The following is a 21,418-nucleotide window of genomic DNA, read 5'->3' on the forward strand; positions in this document are numbered from 1 at the left end:
AATTGTATTTTTTGAGAAAATTCAAAAGTTGAATGCATGCATTTATTTTGTGTGTTCAAAGAGACAACTTTCCAACTTGACAGGACGTACAAGGCCATGCATGTTTTCATATTAAGTCTCAAACTGGAACAGTAAGAAGAGTAGAAACTAACAAACTTTCTGAATGTTCATTTTAAGTTATGTTCTATTTTGGAGTTTGCTTGAGATAGTCTTTTGGTTGATTGGATTATGTCTTATGCACAAAGGTGCGGAATTGGATTATCTAGTATTTCATCCATGAGTCTGATTGGTATCCAATTTGGCATCCAATTAATTACAAGATCTATCAGAGGGATCAATTAATTCATGGTATAAATCATAAAACTTAGCAAAACAGTTTCTTTGATTAGATTTGTATTGGAGCCATGAAGATGGAGTTGTTTTCATGGGTCCCCTGTATCACTTTCCTGGACCAGGTCATGGTCTATTATGAAGAATTAACCTTGCTATATAAATAAATGGTTTCAAACTTGGTAGTAGCTGTCATTTCTAATTGACTTGAAGTTTCTCAGGAGTACAATTCTCGTAAAAATATATATATATATATATATATTGACTTCTTTGATTAATTTTTAATGTGGATTAGAATTTCTCTTTAAACCTTAACAAATGACTTAATTAGTCTTGCTGACCTTCAAATTCATATAAATTAAAAGGCAAATATTTTCATTAATATTTTCTTATTGCTGTCAATGTCATTGCCAAACCTTAGTAAATTTTTTATTTTTTTTTTTTGAGATAATGTAGATAAAGTGAAATCATTTTATCTTCTGTATAAAAGTCAATATCTTAAATATTAAATTATTATAAAGATTTGAATTTAAGATTTTTTAAAATGTCTCACACTAATCTTTGTTTTCCTCACTGCTGGTGAGGGTTGACTCTTTCCTTTTACTTCCGTTTTATTTCAATAAATTTGTGATTTATCCACATTTAAATAAAAAAAAATGTCTCACACTAATTTTTCATAATTGAGCTAATACCATTATGCTATAAGCCCTTTCGTATTCTGTATCTTTACCTTTTGCTAGTAAAAACAAATTTTATCGACAAAGAACCCTATCTAAACATAATGCCTTTATGGGCTTGGGCCTAACGAATTCATTCTTGTAAAAGCCCATATAAAATTCCCATGCTTCAACTGGAGGTGCGTGTTAGCATATTCTTATTTTATCTGGGTTTGATACTCATTTAAAAAAAATGTCTAAAGTCTCACGGAGTTGGTGGACTCAAGATAGAATAATTATTTATTTTGGATAAAATCATAAAAATGGATAAAGCCAAAACAAACAGATATAAAACAAATGGAAATGGGAGAAAGTAAACCACAAGTTGATCACATGAAACGAGAAGCCTCTCTCTCTCTCTCTCTCTCTCTCTCTCTCTATATATATATATATATATATATTTGATAAATGAGATTAGCTTAATTAAATAAGCATGATTGTCACTAAATTAGTATATATATTTGATAAATGAGATTAGCTTAATTAAATAAGCATGATTGTCACTAAATTAGTATTTATACTCGGTTAATATCTCTAATCACTCCAATCGGATAACTTGCCATTTGTCAGTGGACTCCTCCAGCATGATTGTTTTTGCATCTACCAATTAATATATATATATATATATATATATATTTAATTATATCAATTTTATTAATATTATGGGGCATAGTTTTCATTAAATGATTTGTTTACATGTTACGTTTTAGAATTAAGAAATTGCAATGGATTGAATACCAGCTTAATTCATAAGAGATTTAAACTTTGGGAAAAATATTGAGGGTTAAAACTTATTAATTCATAAATTTATTTATATACATCAGATTAACTTTAGAATTTTCAAGTCAAACCAAGTTGATTAATTCATGCAGTGGAGAGATCCAGATGTTCACGTTCATGCAATCGACATGATATGATATATACTCATAATAATAATATACATATTTATTATCTTAAATAATATTAACATATTAATATAAATATAAATATACATATATATATATATATCACTAATTAAATATAACAAGAGTAGCTAACCTAATTACAAGAAAAATTAAAAAAAAAGCTAGAGTTTGATCAACTGCTTCACAACATTCATTAGACATCACATGCTACACCAGAACACTTTCCTCATCCCTTGTTTTTTTTCACGTAACCCCCTCTATTCTCCTCAAATTACCTAATCTACTTTTCACGTTCCTCAAAAACAGACGTGAAAATTCTGATTAGGTCCCTAGGAAAACAGAAACCCCCTTTTCTTTTTCTTTTTTTTTGTTTTCAGTCCAGCCGGAGAAGTCGCCGGAGATCTCTGGTTGCCGTCTGGTCAACGGCCACAACCCGTCTGGTAGAGAAGTTAGGCAGGGGAAGCGCGCTAGGAGCTGGTGCTGAAACTAAGAAGCCAGCGCCGGCGTAGATCTCCCCGGCCGTCCGGTCCTCTTTCCAGACCGTCCTCGGGATCAGATCTGGCTCGGGCCCCAGCCGTCCGATCCCGAACACGGTGTCATCTGCCCGCCGGAACGCGTCAAGGGGTTGACCTCTCTGGAGGATCGTCACGTGTCCAGCGACGATGTGGCTCGAGGAGGTGGATTTTGAAGGTTTTGGGGAACCTTCTCGTTGCTTCTTGGGATCTGGACGAGGGGACCATGAGGGCTTTCGGGAGGACTTAGGGTTAGGGTTCCGGCGATGGAAGAGGGTTCCGGCGGGAGTCACCGGCGGCAAGCAATCTCGTGGACGGAGAACCTCGGTTCCCATTTGGATCGATCGAAGAAGAGAGAAGAAAGAAGGGATGAATGGAGATGGGGGCAAAGAAAGAGGTGTGATTTATAGGACGGAGATGGTGACGTTCCCAATTCCCAGAAATATCCTCGATTGTACCTCGTGATCCGTGTTTACGATTAGATCGAACGATGGTGATTGAATAGGATTTGATTAAAGCCACCAGGTTGGAATGGGGTGGTCATTGACGCGTTCTGTTTGACGTGACGGTGACGGAACTGTAACGGCGTTTGGTCGGTCGGATGTCGGCGTATTATTGGTGGGGTAGGAACCTAAAAACAAGTGAAGGTGCCTTGATGTGTCCCCACGTGGATTTATTATTTTTATTATTTTAATTATTTTTTTAAAAGATTTGAGTATCTTTGTGTTTCTTTCTTTTATTTTTTTTGTTTGTTCCAAGGAGGAGAGACATCTTTATTTTTTTTTTAAAAAAAAAAAAAGGGAAAGAAATGTTGTTATTATGATAAGGAAAAGGTTATTATTAATAAATAAATTAAATAAAAATGGTTGAAATTTTTAATCGGTAATTTGCTAGATTTGTTGAAATAAAAAAAAGGTTTTGGTGTGATTATGATTAAAGGCTGTGGAAAAAAAAAGGAAGAAGGGCAGGTATGATTGAATAAGAAATGGACACGTACTTGCTCCAAAGAAAAAGAAATGGCTTAAAATGAGAATATGTGATTCCCACTCAGAAAATCCAGTTGAGGAGACCAAGTCTATCAGAACCTTTTGTTTTTTCTTTCTTTTTTTTATTTAGTATTTCTATAAAGTGGGTCCTTCAATTATTCTCTTTTAATCGAGTTTAATATTTTAAATTTGATTATTCCACAAACTTAAAAATGATATTTCCATAAAAAGAAAAAAATGTTAAATAATATATTATTAAGACTCAATTGTCAACTCTCAATGCTCAAATGAAACTTACATGACAGAATAGGATCACATGTTAATGAATTGAATTGCAATAATCTTGCACTACTTGCAATCAAATAAGAACAATAATTAATCAATTCTGCATAATTAGCATCAACTGGAATCTCAAACTGGCAAACCTTCTAAATCCTCGTATGGGGACTCATTGATGCATGAATCTCTTCCAGTGTTCGACCTTTGGTTTCAGGTACCATCTTTGCCACAAATACAACTGTTAATGCATTGATTATAGCATAGATGAAGAATGTACCTGAAAAGAAAATTGATTTAAGTGTTATTCACTGGAGTTTACTTTTAAATACAATTTAGTGCATTTAGAGTGAGAATGTGTATATATATACACAAAAACATACAGGAAAATATAAATTACCTGCTGAATTCCAACTCATGAGGAAGTTGAAGGAATAAGAAGTACACCAAGATCCAGACCAATTCACCAAAGTCACTAAACTTCCAGCAATTCCTTTTATGTTTAGAGGGAATATCTGCAAGCAATCCATTTCACTAAGCATGAAAAATCTTCTCTTTAGTTGACAAATGATGGACTGCTTTGTCTCACCTCAGACATGATGACCCATGGAATAGCTCCCATTCCGATGGAGAAGGATCCGAGATAAGTCTGTCTCATGAAGCCAGGCACAAGAAGTTGTAATTTTTCGTCAGAAACTCTGAAGAGAAATTGTTCAACTGACTCTTTTTCACAATGAGTTTCAAAGGTTGGTGAGTTTGTTTTGTAATTCAATTAAGCAAATGCTCAAAGTGCAATACAGTATTTGTTCTATGACAATCTATATGATACTTTCTTGAAAGCCATTGTTTGCAAAGTCCACTACTACTTACCAGCATACCAGAAACAGCAAGTATTGGAGCCCAATCAGTGTACATGTTATGGTCCTGTTTCCATAGGATGTGTCTTAGCGCTTAAACTTTAAAAAGTAGAAGCAGAAAGGTAAATACATGACAGAGGCCAATTACTTACCCTGAAATAGAATGATAAGCCAGCTTGAAAGGTGCCCAGAAATGTTCCGGATGCTGAGATCTGATATACAACAAATACATTTATCGGAAAAGGTCCTTTTTCATTAAACTTTAATGATAATTACCATGTCCATTGGCAAGGCTTACCATAAGAAGAGGCCTTCTCCCAGTCCTATCCAGGAAAATAGCACCTAAAATTGTAACAGGTATCTGCACGATGGCAAAGCTATCACTAATAATCTTAGTCAAGTGAATCTCATAACTTCATAATGGACTGGTAAGAAACCTGAGTAAGGCCCAACAAGATAGTCGCAAGTCTAGCCGATGAAAACCCTGTGATGGCGGGACAACAGTGAGCATATAGAATACAGGTAGTAACTTTATTACTTTTAGGAAGAAACCATTCTACCTGCAGCTGCAAATGTTTCACTGGAATAGAATATGATTCCATTGACCCCACCAAATTGTTGGAACACCATGAGACCAACTCCTATCTGCAATCCTTAGACTTCTTTATTTATAACAATGTTGAGAAATTTCCCAGTTTCATTTAGTCATAAGGTTGGTGAGATTGCTCACAATGACAGGCCGTATATAATTCCATTGAAAGAGATCTTGAACTCGACCCTTGGGCAGAGTCTCTAAAGTATCAATGTGTTCCTGTGAGCAATTAGAGGAATTTTCTTTTTACTTATATGTTAAAAGATTAAACAAGGCACAAGTAAATTTGCTATTGATGTTAGAGTTGAGTGCATACTTGAATCTCTTGGACCTCTGCAGAAATATCTGCATCTTTTCCTCGAAGGATTTGACATGCATCCTCAAATTCTTTGCGGCGTCCAATTTTTGCCTTAAGTTTATTGTTGGAGTTAAAGAGTTCAGCCATTCATTACATGTGCACTAATATGAGAGTGAATTACAAGCCTACCAGCCATCTAGGAGACTCTGGGATGAAGACCAGCCCAACAAGAAGAACAAAACAAGGAACAATTCCTGCACGAAGGAACTTACAGAGCATCAGTTTAACATTTATCAGACATTCCTGCACCAAATTCAAAAGCCAAACAAAATGAAGTTCAAAATCATCACCAGTTAAGGCCAAAGTTCGCCAACTGACAAGTGCACCAATGATGAAAGCAACTGCTATTCCCACGGTTATCATCAGCTGCAGAACTAAGAATTAAACAATAAATATGTCAATAAGGAGCCACATGGTCAGTTTAGTTCCTAACCTGATTTAAGGTTGTGAGGGCTCCTCGGAGATTCTTCGGAGTAATTTCAGCAATGAATATTGGTACCTGTTCATCAACATTTATACAACACCAAATGTGCTCTTAAGTTCCAATGTTTGCATTAGAGCTTTGTGTTAATGGGGGCATTATTATTAACATATAACTAAATAGAGTGTTCCAAAGTTCATGCAATTACTATACCACGTAGGAAAGAACTCCAATTCCATATCCTGTGGCAAACCTCCCAAGATCAAGGAGTACAGCACCCTACACAAGATGAATGTAAGCACCATGGATGAAGATCATCGCTTATTAGTCATGACAAGCATATCAACATGCTAAAACCTGCGCAAAGTATATAGCAAGCCATCCAATGGTGCAGATAATAGCTGATGCTCTCATTGCCTGCATGAATCCAACATTTCATATCAAAAATTCTTACTAAAGATCACAATTTGCTTTCACAATTAATTACCCCCTTGCGACCGATAAAATCAGAAGTAGGACCACTGGCCACTGCACCAATCATTGCTCCAAAATTCATTAATGAACCAAACAACCCATACTGCAAAACCGAAACAGGAAAAAATTACTCAGAAATTGTTTATCCACGAAAGTCCAATCTACTCCTGTCTGCGATGATATGTAGATCCACAGAAACAAACAAAGATTAACACGTTACTTTTGGATTTTCATGCTTTTTTTTTCTCAGCAATAACGCCACATGCTTCTTAATTATTGGATCTAAGTATTGATTTTTCCTTGTGAACATGAATTTGGACATCATTATCTTACATTTGGTCTATGAAAATGATGTTTCAGACTCAATGAGCACCAAAAGACAAAATTTCAGATAAAAATAAACTCTCTATCAATCAAAACAGTCCCTTCCCTACACCACACCGTCAATCGAAATCCAAGACAAACCTCAGACAGGCTCAAATCCAAATCCTTCCTGAGATCCGCCTGCGCAGGCGCAGAGAACCCGATCTACACAAACAACAACAACAAGGGCACGCAAAATCAAACAACAAAACAAACATCATGATGAATCCAAAACAAAAAAAGGAAAAGCGAAAACGAAGTGCTTACACATGATCCAAACTCAAAGGACCCACAAACAGCGACGAAGGTGCTGAATAGAACCATGCTAACCGATTCCTTGCCCTTGCTGATGAGCGACTCCCGAGCATCATCATCATCATCACCAAGCTTGGCAATGCTCACTCCGATCTCCCCGTCTTCTCTGCTCGCCATCGCTGCTCATCGATGGAGAAGAAGAAGGGTTTATATAGGCCGCGATGGCGGGGTATTGTCCTGAATCAAAGCATAGAATAGCACGATCCGTGCGCTAGATGGCTGACACCTGGCATATCTAAGGGTTGAGATTGGTGGTTTCATGTCCATCGACCAATTAAGGTATTAAAGATTAAAAATGGCTGTTTTATTCCGGAGAGGATAAAGATCAGCAAATATTTCTATATTTTTTGTGGTGAGTTATTTAGGAAATAATAGAGATTGCAATTAACTAATTAAATAGATAATTTATTTTAAAAAATGTAAAAATTTAAAATAAATATTAAAAGGAATCAAGGATTAGGCCAGTAGTAACTACAGTGTAGTATGGTTGAGAAGTCTCAAGTTCAAGTCTTTCAACTTGTATTGCACTAGTCTTTGTAGGAATTATGTGGGAGGAATACCTCTCGTCCTTCCCTTTAAAGTTGCATGATAAAGAATTTATCCTATAAAATTATTTAGGCTACAAGTACACTTCCGTATTTGCTTGATCGGGTGCTTGACGTGTTTGTCAAAAATAAATATTAAATTTTGTTCTTTAAGTTTTTCTTAGTAATTAAATAATGATGATGATGATTTTAAGAAACTGTTTGCGACTATCTTTGAACCATAACAACTTTTGAATAAACATCAAATTCCTTATTATTTGCTTTTGATTTAAATATATTCTTTCATTAAAATGACAGTATTTTACCTCTAGCAAAGAGAGAAGTTGAATTATCGAATTCAATTCGGGTAAGGAAAATTATTGTTCGATTAATTTAATTTAGATCTGAATTCTGAATTAAAATGAATTTAATTAATGCTGATATATTTTTTTAAAATAATCCAACCTTCCCATACTGTGGAGTGATCATTGTCCTATTTGCTGGAGAAATGAGAAATCAAATAGAATGTCTTGTATTTATAGTCTTAATTTTAATTAGTCAATATAATAACTTTATAAAAATTAATTAAATGAAGTATATTTATTTTCCTTTCCAATATTGCCATATAAATAACTTTATCTTTTCAATCGAAAAATAACTTTTTTCTTTTTAGGGAAGGACTTAGAAGACAACATAAAAATAACTTTTTTTTTTTTTTGAATGAAATATTCTTTTTAAGATGCAAGAACAACATTACTCCATTTTGCAGAATAAACATTTGTCTCAAAATAAAAACATAAAAATGTAAAAATGGGATAATATAGTATTAATTAGTTTTGAAATCCTCAAGATGTAGTAGATATTATGAAAATAAAAGACCATTAATCCAAGAAATGCAACAGGTTAACATAACCACATAAACATCATTTGTTGTCACAAATTGTTAACGACAAGAATTTAATAAACCTAAAAAAATGTTTAGCATGTCATATCCAGAGACTAATCAACAAAAAAGTTAAGAGATAAGAATAACTACATAAATGCACAAATAATAGTTCAGGAAACATTAGTGAAAATATCAAGTGAAGCAAGCAATGGTATAGCTATGCAGCAAAGCAAGCAAAAACAAGAGTACATGTGAGAGGTCGGGTGTTCAAATTTCATCCATGCAAAGGATCGGGTGTTCAACTTCCGTTTCGCAAATAAACAGTATAAATAGTGTAATTTATCCACTTTATTAAGTTTTATATTGTTTTTTGTAATCCACTGAGTTTGATTCTTTGTTCTGTTTTGGATCAGGTTTTGAGGCTTTGTATGCCTACATGGTTTCGGCCTTGTAGATGTACGGCCGTTTGTCGACATCCCAGGTCCATAAAGTTAAGTTCGGAGCGTGACAAAATATCAAGTAAAAAATCTTTGATTTCATACTTAAATGAGAGCCCATAATAATTAGAGAACTATGAATCAGAATAACAAAATAACTCAGATATAAATTTGTGGTTTATCCATTTTATTAAAAAAAAACAAAAACAAAAACAAAATAACTGAGATTGGGAGAATAACTACATGTTTTCATAACAAGAACAATCCAAGAAATCAAGAAGTAGTTACACTTGGTGTGTCTTTGTTTCTATTCATACATTCATTGTAAAAGTAACAAAGAACCAATTGATTCTCCAAGAAAGAAGAAAAGATCAGAAGAAATGCATGATGAAGGAGATACATTTTGTCTGTACAAACAAACTCTGTACTGCCAATTCAAGATAAACTTTCCGATTACCAAAATTAATTCATCATTTGTCAGATTGAATGGAATCAAATTGATTAAGATCTACAATCCAACACTAAGCATCTAAAGAATGAATCAAAAAAGGAAAACAAAATTCAATCTTGTTTGTATAATCCATCAAGAAAGAGAAGCAAGCAAGACATAAATAAAACACCACATACCAAAGAGAATCAAACCAGCGTTTGATCATCAGAATCATCACTACCATCACCAGCATCCACATTCTGAGCATTACTATCCCCGGACAAGAAAGCCTGATAACCAGCAAAACTTGACAACTGACCAGACCCACTACTACTCACCGATCTCTCGATATCATCTAAATTAGCAATAAGCGAAATTGGCCTATCAGGTATACTAGGCACAGCAACATCAACACTCTCCAAAATCTTCACAACCTGATCCATGGTTGGTCTAGCATGCAATTGAGGATGAGAAGCAAGAACAGCAACAAGAACAAACTTCTCCATAACCTCATCCGGCCCTGGCTCATTTATTCCATCCTCAATAACATCCAATGTTCTTCCATTCCTAACCAAAGACCAAGCCCAATCAGTCACTAATGATTTCTCCCCTTCACCATTGTCCACAAATGCTTTCCTACCACTCAGTAATTCAAGTAACACAACACCAAAACTATAAACATCACTCTTCTCCGTCAATTGACCATACAAAGCGTACTCCGGCGCGACATAGCCGAGAGTACCGGCCACTCTAGTGCTTACATGCGACATTCCCTCAGGCGCAAACTTTGCCAATCCGAAATCAGCCACCTTTGGTTCGAAGTTTAAATCAAGCAATATATTGCTAGCTTTTATATCTCTATGTATAATGCTCGGCTGTGCGCCGGAATGCAAGTAAGACAAACCTCTAGCAGTGCCAACGGCAATCCTCTGCCGCAAAGGCCAGCTCAATCTCTCAGCTGTTCTGCTGAAGAGATGATCATGCAAGCTGCCATTTTTCATCAAATCACAGACTATGATCCTCTGATGTCCTTCTCTGGGAGTTGTTGCAATGCAGTAGCCTCTCAAGGCGACAAGATTCACATGGCGAACGCTCGCAATGACTTCGACTTCGTGGGCGAAGCTCTCGTCGCCGGCGGCCGAGCAGTTCTTGAATCTCTTCAAAGCCACGTCAGAGCCGTCGGCGAGGATGCCTTTGTAGACATTGCCGTAGCCGCCTCGACCGATGATGTAATCTCTGGAGAAATTTTTGGTCGCAGCCCTAATTTCATCGAACTTGAATTTGATCAAAGTTGTGCTCGATTCAATGGATTCAAGAGCGAGACTCCTCCCGCCAGGACCGACAAAATCTTTACGTCGGCGGCGACGCCGCTGGCGCCGGCGCCGGCGGAAAAAGAACCAAACCCCGAGTACGAAAAGGAGGAGCAAGACGAGGCAAGCAGCAGCGACGCCGTAGATCCAAGAATTAGAAGAGGATGAAGAAGAAGTGGAGAAGATGGTGGAGCTGAGTTGAAAAAGGCAGGAGACGGTGCCATCGTCGGTGGGACCGAAGCGGTTGATGATGGCTGCGGTGTAGATAGTAACGAGGTCGGAGCAGGTGGTGATGTTGCCAGTGTCGGAGGAGGAGCCGGGAAAGTAGGTGCCTTGGACGGCGGCGACACTAGCGGTGCAGGCGGTGCAGGAGGGGGTGGGAACAAGGGATTGGTTGCATTTGGAGGAGTGATCCTGGAGACGAGAGGTGTTGACATGGGACTCAAAATCGGAGAGAGTGGATATGTTCATGCAAGAAGGGGTAGAGATCCATTGAGGGAGAAAGCCACAAGAAGAGGTGAGATTGAAGGAAGAGGGGAGGAGAGGGGAGATGAGGGAAGTGTAGGAGGACCAGCAGGAGAGGGAAGAGGAAGGAGGAGGTATGAAGCGGGAATTGGTGAGAAGGTACTCGGCTTCGACGAGGTGGAGGCCATGGAGAGAGTAGGTGCAGATGGCGGAGGTTTCAGTGGGGATGGAGGAAGGGGATGATTCAGCTTCTTGTATGAATTTGTTAAGGACTGTGAAGTTCAGTGGACATGGTGTTGTTGTGGTGTTCTGAGAGGAAGATGGAGGTAAGTTCAAGGATGAAGAGAGGAGAAGAAGATGGAGAAGAAGAAGAAGATGATTCATTGATGACGATGATGATGGAGAGGATGAGAGAATGGCTTTGTTCAGGGATGATGGTAGTTTGGTACTGTTGATGTTATTGATGACTGAATGAGAGAGAGAGAGAGAGAGAGAGAGAGAGAGAGAGATGGGGTTATACTTAGGCTTTTATTATATGTATATTAAATATATATATTTATGTGTTCATGAATATTTTGAATTGATTGCTATTATTAAAAATTTAAAAGGTTTGTACTTATTATTATTATTATTATTATTATGACTTCTTTGACAATAGAGAAGATTATGAGGGTTTTTTTTAAAAATTATTGATATGTCAATTTTTTATACGATTTTTTTTCCAGTTTATTTATTTTTATTTAAAAATTTAATTTTATTTTGTTTAAAAATTTAATTTTGGTCCGCTTATAAAATATAATTCCTGTTTATTAATTATATTTTTTTATTTAATATTATGCGTTTATGTGTAACCAAAAAAAATTATTTAGAATGTAATATTTTTGTTTAATATTTATTGTTGATGTTTAATATCTTATTTTGTTGTTTATTATTTTGTATTTTTATTTAAAATTATTGAAGGATATTTCTGACAAAAACATTGAAAAATAATCTATCAAATGGTGTCCAAAAAAAAAAAGGGATTTTTTTATCAAATAACTAAGTTAGCGAGATAATATGAATACTTTTTTTAAATAAATAAAGGGTAATAAATAATTTTGGTTATATTTCACAGGGGTGGCATTAAAAAAGGCCTTTTTAGTATAAGTATTGTAATGTCGATGTGTAGTAATAACTAATAAGATAGTAATCCAGGTGGTTTGTCACGTTTTGCTTCTTTTGGGGGAGTTCTTGGCAGGTTCCAAGGCCGCCACTTGTGAATTCAGGGTGGAGTTCTTGGTTGTTAGATTAGTTGGAAAATCAAATGCAAACTATTTTGGTGTGCTTGTTTTCAACTTTATCCAACCTTGTCTATCATTATCAAACTTTCAGTCTTGAAAAACTCTGGAAAAAGGATTGTTTTGCTTTTACAAGTAATAACTTATAACTATTAATTTATAGCATTTATAATAATAGTAATAATAATAATAATAATGTTCCGTTCATGAATTTGAGTTACTGAAGTTTTGGGTTTTAGATCCGATCAAATTAAGGATTATATTTTAAAGATAAGATAAGATCTTATTCCTTGTTTATGTTCCAATTCTCTCGCTCTCTCCTTATAAAATCTTCTTTTATTCTGACTAGAATACCCACAATAACAAGTAAAATTAAAAAATTAATCAAACAATGTCATACCACACCTTCTAATGTTCCTAGTGTTTGGCCATTTCCTAGTGGAACAGAATAAAAGGTTTAAAGCTTCATTAATTAAACAAGTACCACCAAATTCATACATCTCATGAAGCCCAGCGCACTAAAATGGGTATCTACACTGGCACTCTGTCTCTCCGGACAGACAACCTGGAGATACTTTTTAAGCTGTTCATGTTTGTTAAAGCACAGTGTTCCTTTCTGATCTTTGAAGAAAATTCAACTACACTTTCTTTCCTGTAAATTTTCAATAACCAAACACAAACTCTCAAGTTAAAACTCATCAATAAGAGATTGCTTGAAGCTAAACCCAAACAGATGCTTTAAGTTTAGTACTCAAAAGACAGCATAACACTTCAACAAGTTTGCTTTCAAGGAATATAATAAAGAGAAGCATATAAATAAGTGTGTTTCTTGCACCTGTGGCTCAAGATACAAGTCATGGATTCCTCCAAAACCAAGTTCTTCCTACTAGTAGTCCTCCTCTCCATGTTCCTCATAACATGCATGGCTTTCCCAGCTGACTTCTCAATCATGGGATATTCAGAGGATGATTTAAAATCCCAGGAAAGTCTCATTGATCTATTTGAGTCCTGGATGGCTAAACACAGCAGGATTTATTCAGGCATTGAGGAGAAACTTAGAAGGTTTGAGATATTCAAGGCCAACCTCAAACACATAGATGAGAAGAACAAGATGATCAGCAACTACTGGCTTGGATTGAATGAGTTTGCAGACTTGAGCCATGAAGAGTTCAAGAACAAGTATCTTGGTTTGATGAAGACAAAGAGGGATGCCACTTCCACTTTCATGTATGAAAATGCTGCCAACCTTCCCAAATCTGTGGATTGGAGAAAGAAGGGTGCAGTTACTCATGTCAAGAATCAAGGAGCATGCGGTGCATAAATATGGACATTGAATGTACTCACAGATTATATCATATAGATGAAAAAAAATATTAATTGGTGACTTCAAATGCAGGTAGTTGTTGGGCTTTCTCAACAGTGGCAGCAGTGGAGGGAATAAACAAAATTGTAACAGGGAACCTAACATCTCTGTCTGAGCAAGAGCTGATTGACTGTGATAAACCAGATAACAATGGATGCAATGGAGAGGTTTGATGGACTATGTCTTTTCCTTCATTGTCTCCAATGGTGGACTTCACACTGAGAAGGAATACCCTTATCTCATGGAAGAAGGCACTTGCAACAAGAAGAAGGTAATTAAGTACATTGCACAAAAGCATAGAGTATATATAAAAATGGCATTCAGTGTTTGAACATCTAATTTTTCTATTTAGGGTGAGCTACAAGTAGTGACTATTAGTGGCTATCAAGATGTGCCAGAAAACAATGAAGAGAGTCTATTGAAAGCACTGGCTCACCAGCCAGTCAGTGTTGCCATAGAGGCTTCTGGCCAAGACTTTCAGTTCTATAGAGGGGTAAGTAAGACTTGCCGCTTGCTTGCGTGAAGAAAGAAGAATTAATGCATTCTAAATTTACTAAAATTATAAAACAAAACTGCAGGGTATCTTTGATGGTGATTGTGGGAGTGAATTGGATCACGGAGTAACAGCAGTAGGGTATGGAACAAGCAAGGGCCATGACTACATCATAGTGAAAAATTCATGGGGACCAGACTGGGGAGAGAAGGGATACATAAGGATGAAAAGGAACACCAAAAAAGCTGAAGGGCAATGTGGCATAAACAAAATGGCATCTTACCCTACAAAAAAGAAGTGAAAGAGTGTTTTCATTAAGCTAAAACTACAATAAGAAACATGTGAGCTATTCTAAAACAAAGTGGAAGACATATCCTGTCCAGTGTCAGTAAAATAGCAGTGCAGGCAGGAAACACTAAGCAGTAAACAAGAATGTGGTGCCACATAAACCAAACCCAACTACAAAACTACAACTATTAATTTATTTATTCTAAAGAAGAATCCTTTAACAAGGCCAGCATTCTTTGGATCCTCTATTGTCTCCTGCTAAAATAGAAATGGATGCATGCGTGAGAGACTCATTGATAACAATGATAAGATGCCAACCTTTCTTGGAACACACTGGTCCATCACTTAATCACATCACTTACCACAAATTCACTTATCATTTAGACCTTTTCTCAATTGCCATACGTGTGAAAAACAAATTAATAATAACATATACTGACCTTCTTTTTTTAATAATAATAATAAAAAAAAAAGGAGCAAACTGCAGCATTTCCAACAGACACATCTCCAGTTCCTGCAAAAATGAAATCAATAACAAAAATAATAAGTCTCATTAATAATCAGCATCTTTGATTCATTCATCACAAAGTGTGTGAATAATGGTAGTAATAGTACCCCAATCTCCCAGTACTTCTCCAGGCTTGACCCACAAGCCAAAATCATGAAAAGAGCACCAGGAACCATGAATGCAACACCATCGATGCGAGTATCAATCAAAGAGAAAAAGACACTCACACAAGGCTTCGTCCCCAAGACTCTCTTTTTTTGGTTTTTTTTTTTCTTTTTTTATTTCCCGCCATTAATCTCTTTCATGCTCTTCTCACCATTTACAGCTAAGCTCTTTGTTTGAACTTTGAAGTCTTCCCATATTTCACCTTTTTCAAATACCCCCCTAGAACCTCAGTCCATCTTCCCATGGCTTCCATCCCCATCCTCTTGCTTTCCCTAAATTTCATTTCAGTCCTCGGGGTTCTCAACCCTGTCGACTTCCTTGCTCTCCAAGCAATCCGGAAATCCCTCTACGACCTCCCCGGCTCCCGCTTCTTCGCCGCCTGGGACTTCACCGCCGACCCCTGCGCCTTCCCCGGCGTCACATGCCACAATGGCCGCGTCTCCATGCTGGCTCTCGGCGACTCTGGTGCTGGCCCCTCGCGTCTCGCCGGTCATCTAGACTCCACGGCTCTCTCCCTCCTCACCGCCCTCTCCGAGCTCTCTCTTGTCCCCGGCCGCGTCTCCGGCCCTATTCCCGCAACTCTCCCGCACTCTCTCCGCTTTCTCGCTCTCCCACGTAATCTTTTCTCCGGCTCCATCCCTTCCTCTCTCTCCTCCCTCCCCTTCCTCCAGACCCTCGACCTCAGCTCCAACCTCCTCTCCGGCCCCATCCCCCAAACTCTACCCCAAATCCGAACCCTCTCCTACCTAAGCCTCCGCCACAACCGCCTCACCGGCCCCATCCCCTCCTTCCCTTCCGGCTCGTCTCTCCTCCGCCTCGATCTCAAGCGCAACTCCCTCTCCGGCCCAATCCCGCCTCTCCCTTCTTCTCTCCGCTACCTCTCTCTCTCCAACAACCTCCTCTCCGGTCGCATCGACAAGGTCCTCCCACGACTAACCCGGCTGAACTACCTCGACCTCAGCTCGAACCGGCTCGCCGGACCGATCCCCGGCCGAATCTTCTCCTTCCCAATATCCAGTCTCCAGCTCCAGCGGAACTTCTTCTCCGGCCCCGTCCGGATGGCGGCGGGCTTTGCCGGAACACCAGTCGTGGATTTGAGCCACAACCACTTAACGGGTCGGATCCCGGCAGCGTTAGCGGGTGCGGAGGTGTTGTATCTCAATGACAATAAGTTAACCGGGGTTCTCCCGGCCGAGTTCCTGAAGGCGATGATCGAGGGCAGGATAAGGGTGTTGTACCTGCAGCGCAACTACCTGACTGGAATGCAGGGAATGGGCCCCATCAATGGGGTGCCGGATAACACTACGTTGTGCCTCAAGTATAACTGCATGCTCCCGCCGGCCGGGGCCAAGTGTCCAAACCGCGGCGGCGCGATGAAGACGAGACCCAAGGACCAGTGCGCGCGCTTGAGGGAGTGACTGTCCTTGCTTTGAGATTCGTGTTTCACCATCACGAGAAGATTTAAAAAAGAAAAAGAAAAAATAAATAAATAATTCAGGATTAATTCATTTCGTATTGGTTTGTTAAAGAAAGACATTTTGTAATTATTTTTGCTGGAAAAAGTGAATATAATTCTGATTTTTGCACCACATGATTGCATTGACATCACACGTGTTCAGATCACGATGCAAAACCTCAAAGGAACCAAAGAAAAACAGTGGCGGTTGGGAACCCGAGGAGAGAAGAGATAATAATGAAGAGATGAGGAATCACGGCCGTCCATTCACATGGGGTTTCGAAATTCAAACGTAGCGTTCCCTCTCCCTCTCTTTCCATGATAAAAGGAACGTCTCGCTCTCGTTTCCTTTCATTCCTCTCCATCCAAAACCCTAGCCTCATCCGAATTGCGCCTCCATGACTAAGAAGAAGAACACCCAGACGAAGGCGGCGCCGGCGCCGGCGACGAGGTCAAGTGATGTTTCTGTGACCGAGAAGGCTATGGATTCGTCGCAGGACAAGATGGAGAACTTGAAGACACTGAATAGTATGCTCCTCAAGGAGACGGTGGAGCATCGTGGGCAGCTGGCTGACCTTCGATCCAAGCTCGACGAACTCTCCATCGAGCATGGATTCATGTCTTCTATCGAGCACCAGGTATTTGGCGTTTCCTTTTCCAATCTCCTTCTCGATGCCTTCTCGCGCCTCGATGATGAGGCGTGGAAGAGGGTCGGGATCGAGAAATCTCTCCATCTTAAAGAGATCAGGATTAGGGAACTTGAATGCGAGATTGTATGCCTTGTGGAACAAATGGAGGTCGTGATGAAAAATCGAGAAGAGGTGGATAGGATTCGATTGGAGCTTGGAGTTCTGGAGGTGGAGAAGAAGGAGGTTGAGCGTAGGCTGGTGGAGAAGGAGCATTTCATTGCGGAGTTGGAGGTTGGGAGTAATGCTCTTGAGAAGAACCGGAGGGAAATGGAGGTTAGATTGGGCGGAGAGATCGATGGATTGAAGAGAAGGATGGCAGAGTTGGTGAATGATGAGGAGGCGGCTAGTCGAAGGTTTGCTGAGAGGGAGCTTTACATTAAACAGCTGGACTCTGAGAAGAGTGTTCTTGAGCAAGAGAAAAAGGGGATTGAGTTGAAATTGATGGCGGAGATCGGTGAGCTGCGACAGAAGATGGCGGATAGAGAACTCTACCTTAAGTTGGTTGAGGGTGAGAAAGCAGAAATGGAGATGAGGTTCAGGGCGGAGATTGATATGGCGAAGAAAAGGATGGAGGAGATGGAGCTTTACATCAAGCAGTTGGGGGTTGCAAAGTTTTCTGCTGAGGAGGAGAAGAAGGACATGGAGGTTCATTTTGAATGGAAGATTCAGGGGATGCTTGTGGAGATGGATGGATTGAATGTGAGAATTGCAGAGATTGGTAGTGAAAAAGAAGCATTGGAGAGAAAGGTTGCTGAGACGGAGGCAGATGCTTGTAGGTTGACACAGAGTTTTAATTCAGGGATTGATAACTTGAAGGGAAGGATTGCAGAGCTGGAGCATTGTGTTAAGGTATTGGAAGGCGAGGGGGATTCAGCTGAGGAAGAGAAGCAAAGAATGGAAATCGGGTTTGAATTAATGAAGCGGGACATGGTGGCAAACGTAGAGGAATTGAAGCAAAGGATTGTGGCCTTTGGTAATGAAAGGCAAGTGTTTGAGAGAAAGCTTGCTGAGATGGATAGCCTTCGAGGAAGGGTCAAGGAGCTTGAGCTTTGTGTGAAGACATTGGAGAAGATTAGAGATGCAGTGGAGGAGGAGAAGAGAGACATGAAAGAGATGTTTGAATCGAAGACACAAGTGATGGTTGCAGACATGAATTTGTTGAACAACAAAATTGCAGATATAGGTAAAGAAAAGGATGTTTTTGAGAGGAAACTGGCTGAGAAAGAGGATTATGCCAGACAATTGGAGAGGGATGGGGAAAAGATTTCCCATGGGATGAGAATGCAAATTGAGGAGCTGAAGAAAAGCAAGAGTGTCATCGAGGAAAATCTTCAGGAGCTTGAGGGGATGATAAAAAATGTACAGCTTGACAATGAAGTGAAAAATAAGAGTGTTGTTGCACTTATGCAGGAGAAGGAGTTGATAGAGAGGAAACTAAAGGCTTCTGAGTCTAAATCCACACGGTTTCTGACAATGCTGAGGAGTATGGAAGATGAGAACATGAATGCTGATTATGATGATATGGATGAAGAGGTCAGAAATTTCGCTGCCGAGATGAAGGTCATCAGGGATTCTTTTGAGTCTAGATTGGCAAAAGAGAAGGCGAAGAATGATAGCAAGCGATGGGGATGGGTTTACCCTGCCACTTCGACCATTGTGGCTGCCATCTCACTGGCTTATGCTGCAAGAGGACGCTGATTTTTTGCTGGGCTTGCATGCGGGCAGGAGCTCTGCTCTATCGATTAGTGGGAGAATTCTGGCTTGTTCAGGTGAACACTGAAGCTCTCTTTTGTGTTGGAAGCAATAATTGCATTGTTTTCTATGAGCTTTTAGTATGCAATTTAAGTATTTTACTATTTTTCTGATTATACTGAATGTGATTGGTAGACTGCTTGTGTCTTAGCATCCAAATTTAGAAGAACTGAAGAAGAGCAACATATCATGATGGTGCTGTAGTTTAGTTTATGTGTACTAATGAACTGCATTCAAGTAGTGATGGACCATGGACCTGAACCTTGTAAAATGAATTCGACTATTGATGCTGTCAATCTTGACTTGGTCACTTTAAGAAGTTTGGTTTGACGTGTAGATAGATCTTAAAACGGATGCCCAGTCAATCTTGACTTGGTCAATTTAAGAAGTTTGGTTTGACGTGTAGATAGATCTTAAATCGGATGCATACTTAAATAGAAACTCATGGGCGTTACTTCCTTGTGACAAATTTAGTCTGCTAGCAAACACAAGACTATTGATGCAAAAAAACCACAATGCACACACACATATATATGCATAAGGTCCTGTTTGGATAAACCTTTTTTCTTTCTCCCAACTCCCAAAGTTAAGCCCTTCTGGGCATTTTGATTTATTTGGATAAACCTTTTTCTTTCTCCCAAGGAAGCCTTCTAATACAAGTTAAGCACTTCTAGGTAGAACCAGTCAAAGAAGTGGTATACTATGCCTTAATTCTTTTGAGAGAATTATAAACATGTATGTTCACCATCATATTTTTCCCTTACACTTCTGGGGAAATCGATAATTATTTATATACTCCTTGATGAACAACACAAAGTTTGGGGAAATGGATATTTATTTATATACTCCTTGATGAACAACACTTGGCTTTGTGTCTTGATAAATTATTTTTATATGCTTTATTAAAAGTTATATGAGTAAACATGAGTTTTATAAATTGTATCAGCAATTACTCATCTTCTTAGTTTTAGGGAAACAGATCTGACATAAAAGTTTATATATGCAAAGAGTCCAACCCAATTAGAAGCATATGTGCCAAGCAATCATAGAAGATGACAAAGTTATTATTGTTAGATTTTATATTTTGCTACTAGTGGGCCCTTTATATGGAACTTTATATGAGAACTAGGGGTTTTTACATCGAAAAGTCTCGAGACTTAGTGACTCAACCTCTATTCCTATATATAAAGCCATTCTGATTCTATTACACAACCGAGTGTGATCTATATTTCCAACACTCCCTCAAGTTCAATCTAGCGATCGAACTTGCATGGACTTGTACACCGGGAGGTGCATTTTACTGGGGACTCTGTACACTACTTTTGTGTCTCGGAGGTCCCTACACACACATGGAGGTCATACACACGTGGACTCATGATCAGCATCGATTGGCTCCACTATATTTCTCCGATACTAGTGTTGGATTTTTATATTTTTTGCTACTAGTGGGCCCTTATATGGGCTTAGGGGTTTTACATCAAAGAGTCTCAAGACTTAGTGACTCAACCTCTATTCCTATATATAAACCCATTACAATTCTATTACACAACCGATGTGGTACTATATTTCCAACAATTATTACCTATCCACATAAAATAATTGAAGAAACTAGAACTAGTTATCATGGTTGTTGTTGTTGTTATTATTATTAGTTTCTTTAGTCAATAAGACCTTCAACTTCAGAGTCTTTTCTTCTAGTAATTTGACACGTTAAAACCCCAAAATTTTCACTCGTATGAAACCGCCAGTCACCATCTCAAACAGAGAAGCAAACCAAACCAATGAAAGTTTAACCCTAGAGTTGACAAGTCAACGCTGGTGCGTTGCATGTGAGGTTTGTTGAGGGGCAATCTCGTTTTATATTTGTCTTCACATGCAAACGCAGACACCCACACACCTGTTGTTGTCCTCATTATCTTTTCTGGAAGGACATATAAAAGCTAGATGCTCCAAGGAGAGAAACGTCTCTTCCTTGATGGTCCACGTGTCTTCTCTCTTTAGGAAAAGGTCCAAAACCCTTGTCTCTGTTCTAAAAAGACTTGAAATGCCCCTTTATTTACTGTGGGTTATCACTTATCAGAGTTATAATTGTCATTTTAGTATTCTAGAGACCCGTTTCTTATGTAGACGCCTCTCAGTTGTCGCTTCGCGAGGGGTAGGCGCCGTTTCCCCACTTTGCAAGGGTGGTCGTTTGGATGTTTGCTGGACAATAGTGATAAACATTACTTGAATGAGTCCACAATAACCAAATGATTTGGGTCTCTCTATGA

The 21,418-nt window shown here is 38.6% G+C and overlaps 6 protein-coding genes and 1 long non-coding RNA gene across 7 annotated transcripts; 3 read left to right on the forward strand and 4 right to left on the reverse strand.

Annotated features, from left to right (window-relative positions):
• Window positions 1–2,100: 2,100 nt before the first annotated feature.
• LOC120249796 lies at window positions 2,101–2,850 on the reverse strand. Its single transcript, XM_039258448.1, has one exon. It carries the CDS (start codon window positions 2,796–2,798, stop codon window positions 2,325–2,327), a length of 474 nt encoding a protein of 157 aa, XP_039114382.1. The 5' UTR covers window positions 2,799–2,850; the 3' UTR covers window positions 2,101–2,324.
• An 837-nt stretch (window positions 2,851–3,687) lies between these two features.
• LOC120249794 (sugar transporter ERD6-like 16) lies at window positions 3,688–7,374 on the reverse strand. The gene is made up of 18 exons (XM_039258446.1): window positions 7,058–7,374; window positions 6,893–6,955; window positions 6,441–6,530; window positions 6,311–6,370; window positions 6,167–6,232; window positions 5,966–6,031; window positions 5,823–5,898; window positions 5,662–5,726; window positions 5,491–5,583; window positions 5,313–5,393; window positions 5,143–5,227; window positions 5,020–5,066; window positions 4,881–4,943; window positions 4,735–4,794; window positions 4,596–4,649; window positions 4,315–4,374; window positions 4,126–4,240; window positions 3,688–4,005 (listed from the first exon to the last, which is right to left on the reverse strand). The coding sequence occupies exons 1-18, from the start codon at window positions 7,220–7,222 to the stop codon at window positions 3,878–3,880; spliced, it is 1,437 nt and encodes a 478-aa protein (XP_039114380.1). The 5' UTR covers window positions 7,223–7,374; the 3' UTR covers window positions 3,688–3,877.
• A 2,128-nt stretch (window positions 7,375–9,502) lies between these two features.
• LOC120250273 (probable LRR receptor-like serine/threonine-protein kinase RKF3) lies at window positions 9,503–11,648 on the reverse strand. The gene has a single exon (XM_039259071.1). The coding sequence runs from the start codon at window positions 11,539–11,541 to the stop codon at window positions 9,589–9,591; it is 1,953 nt and encodes a 650-aa protein (XP_039115005.1). The 5' UTR covers window positions 11,542–11,648; the 3' UTR covers window positions 9,503–9,588.
• Window positions 11,649–12,793: 1,145 nt separating this feature from the next.
• LOC120283681 lies at window positions 12,794–13,913 on the reverse strand. Its single transcript, XR_005543316.1, has 4 exons — window positions 13,779–13,913; window positions 13,519–13,690; window positions 13,270–13,450; window positions 12,794–13,086 (listed from the first exon to the last, which is right to left on the reverse strand). It is a non-coding gene; the product is annotated as an uncharacterized LOC120283681 (long non-coding RNA).
• LOC120283680 (cysteine protease XCP1-like) lies at window positions 13,096–14,651 on the forward strand. The gene is given in 5 exon segments (XM_039290395.1): window positions 13,096–13,747; window positions 13,831–13,961; window positions 13,964–14,068; window positions 14,150–14,290; window positions 14,376–14,651. Coding segments are annotated over 5 exon segments (1,050 nt in total). The 5' UTR covers window positions 13,096–13,290; the 3' UTR covers window positions 14,592–14,651.
• A 524-nt stretch (window positions 14,652–15,175) lies between these two features.
• Window positions 15,176–16,759, forward strand: LOC120283679 (DNA damage-repair/toleration protein DRT100-like). The gene has a single exon (XM_039290394.1). The coding sequence runs from the start codon at window positions 15,494–15,496 to the stop codon at window positions 16,667–16,669; it is 1,176 nt and encodes a 391-aa protein (XP_039146328.1). The 5' UTR covers window positions 15,176–15,493; the 3' UTR covers window positions 16,670–16,759.
• Window positions 16,760–16,835: 76 nt separating this feature from the next.
• On the forward strand, window positions 16,836–19,444 carry LOC120283677 (myosin heavy chain, non-muscle-like). Its single transcript, XM_039290393.1, has one exon. It carries the CDS (start codon window positions 17,106–17,108, stop codon window positions 19,092–19,094), a length of 1,989 nt encoding a protein of 662 aa, XP_039146327.1. The 5' UTR covers window positions 16,836–17,105; the 3' UTR covers window positions 19,095–19,444.
• Window positions 19,445–21,418: the final 1,974 nt, after the last annotated feature.

Source organism: Dioscorea cayenensis, chromosome 19 (genome assembly GCF_009730915.1).
Source record: "Dioscorea cayenensis subsp. rotundata cultivar TDr96_F1 chromosome 19, TDr96_F1_v2_PseudoChromosome.rev07_lg8_w22 25.fasta, whole genome shotgun sequence".
NCBI classification, from domain to species: Eukaryota; Viridiplantae; Streptophyta; class Magnoliopsida; order Dioscoreales; family Dioscoreaceae; genus Dioscorea; species Dioscorea cayenensis.

Excerpts from the sequence above, each read along its gene's own strand:
- LOC120250273 (XM_039259071.1), bottom strand. The coding sequence starts at position 11,541 with ATGAATCATCTTCTTCTTCTTCTCCATCTTCTTCTCCTCTCTTCATCC.
- LOC120283679 (XM_039290394.1), top strand. The coding sequence starts at position 15,494 with ATGGCTTCCATCCCCATCCTCTTGCTTTCCCTAAATTTCATTTCAGTC.
- LOC120249796 (XM_039258448.1), bottom strand. The coding sequence starts at position 2,798 with ATGGGAACCGAGGTTCTCCGTCCACGAGATTGCTTGCCGCCGGTGACT.
- LOC120249794 (XM_039258446.1), bottom strand. The coding sequence starts at position 7,222 with ATGGCGAGCAGAGAAGACGGGGAGATCGGAGTGAGCATTGCCAAGCTT. Across the intron at positions 5,584-5,661 it reads CAGAGTCTCCTAGATGGCTG|GCAAAAATTGGACGCCGCAA; the intron begins GTAGGCTTGTAA and ends AATAAACTTAAG. Across the intron at positions 4,006-4,125 it reads CATGAGTTGGAATTCAGCAG|GTACATTCTTCATCTATGCT; the intron begins GTAATTTATATT and ends TTTTCTTTTCAG.
- LOC120283677 (XM_039290393.1), top strand. The coding sequence starts at position 17,106 with ATGACTAAGAAGAAGAACACCCAGACGAAGGCGGCGCCGGCGCCGGCG.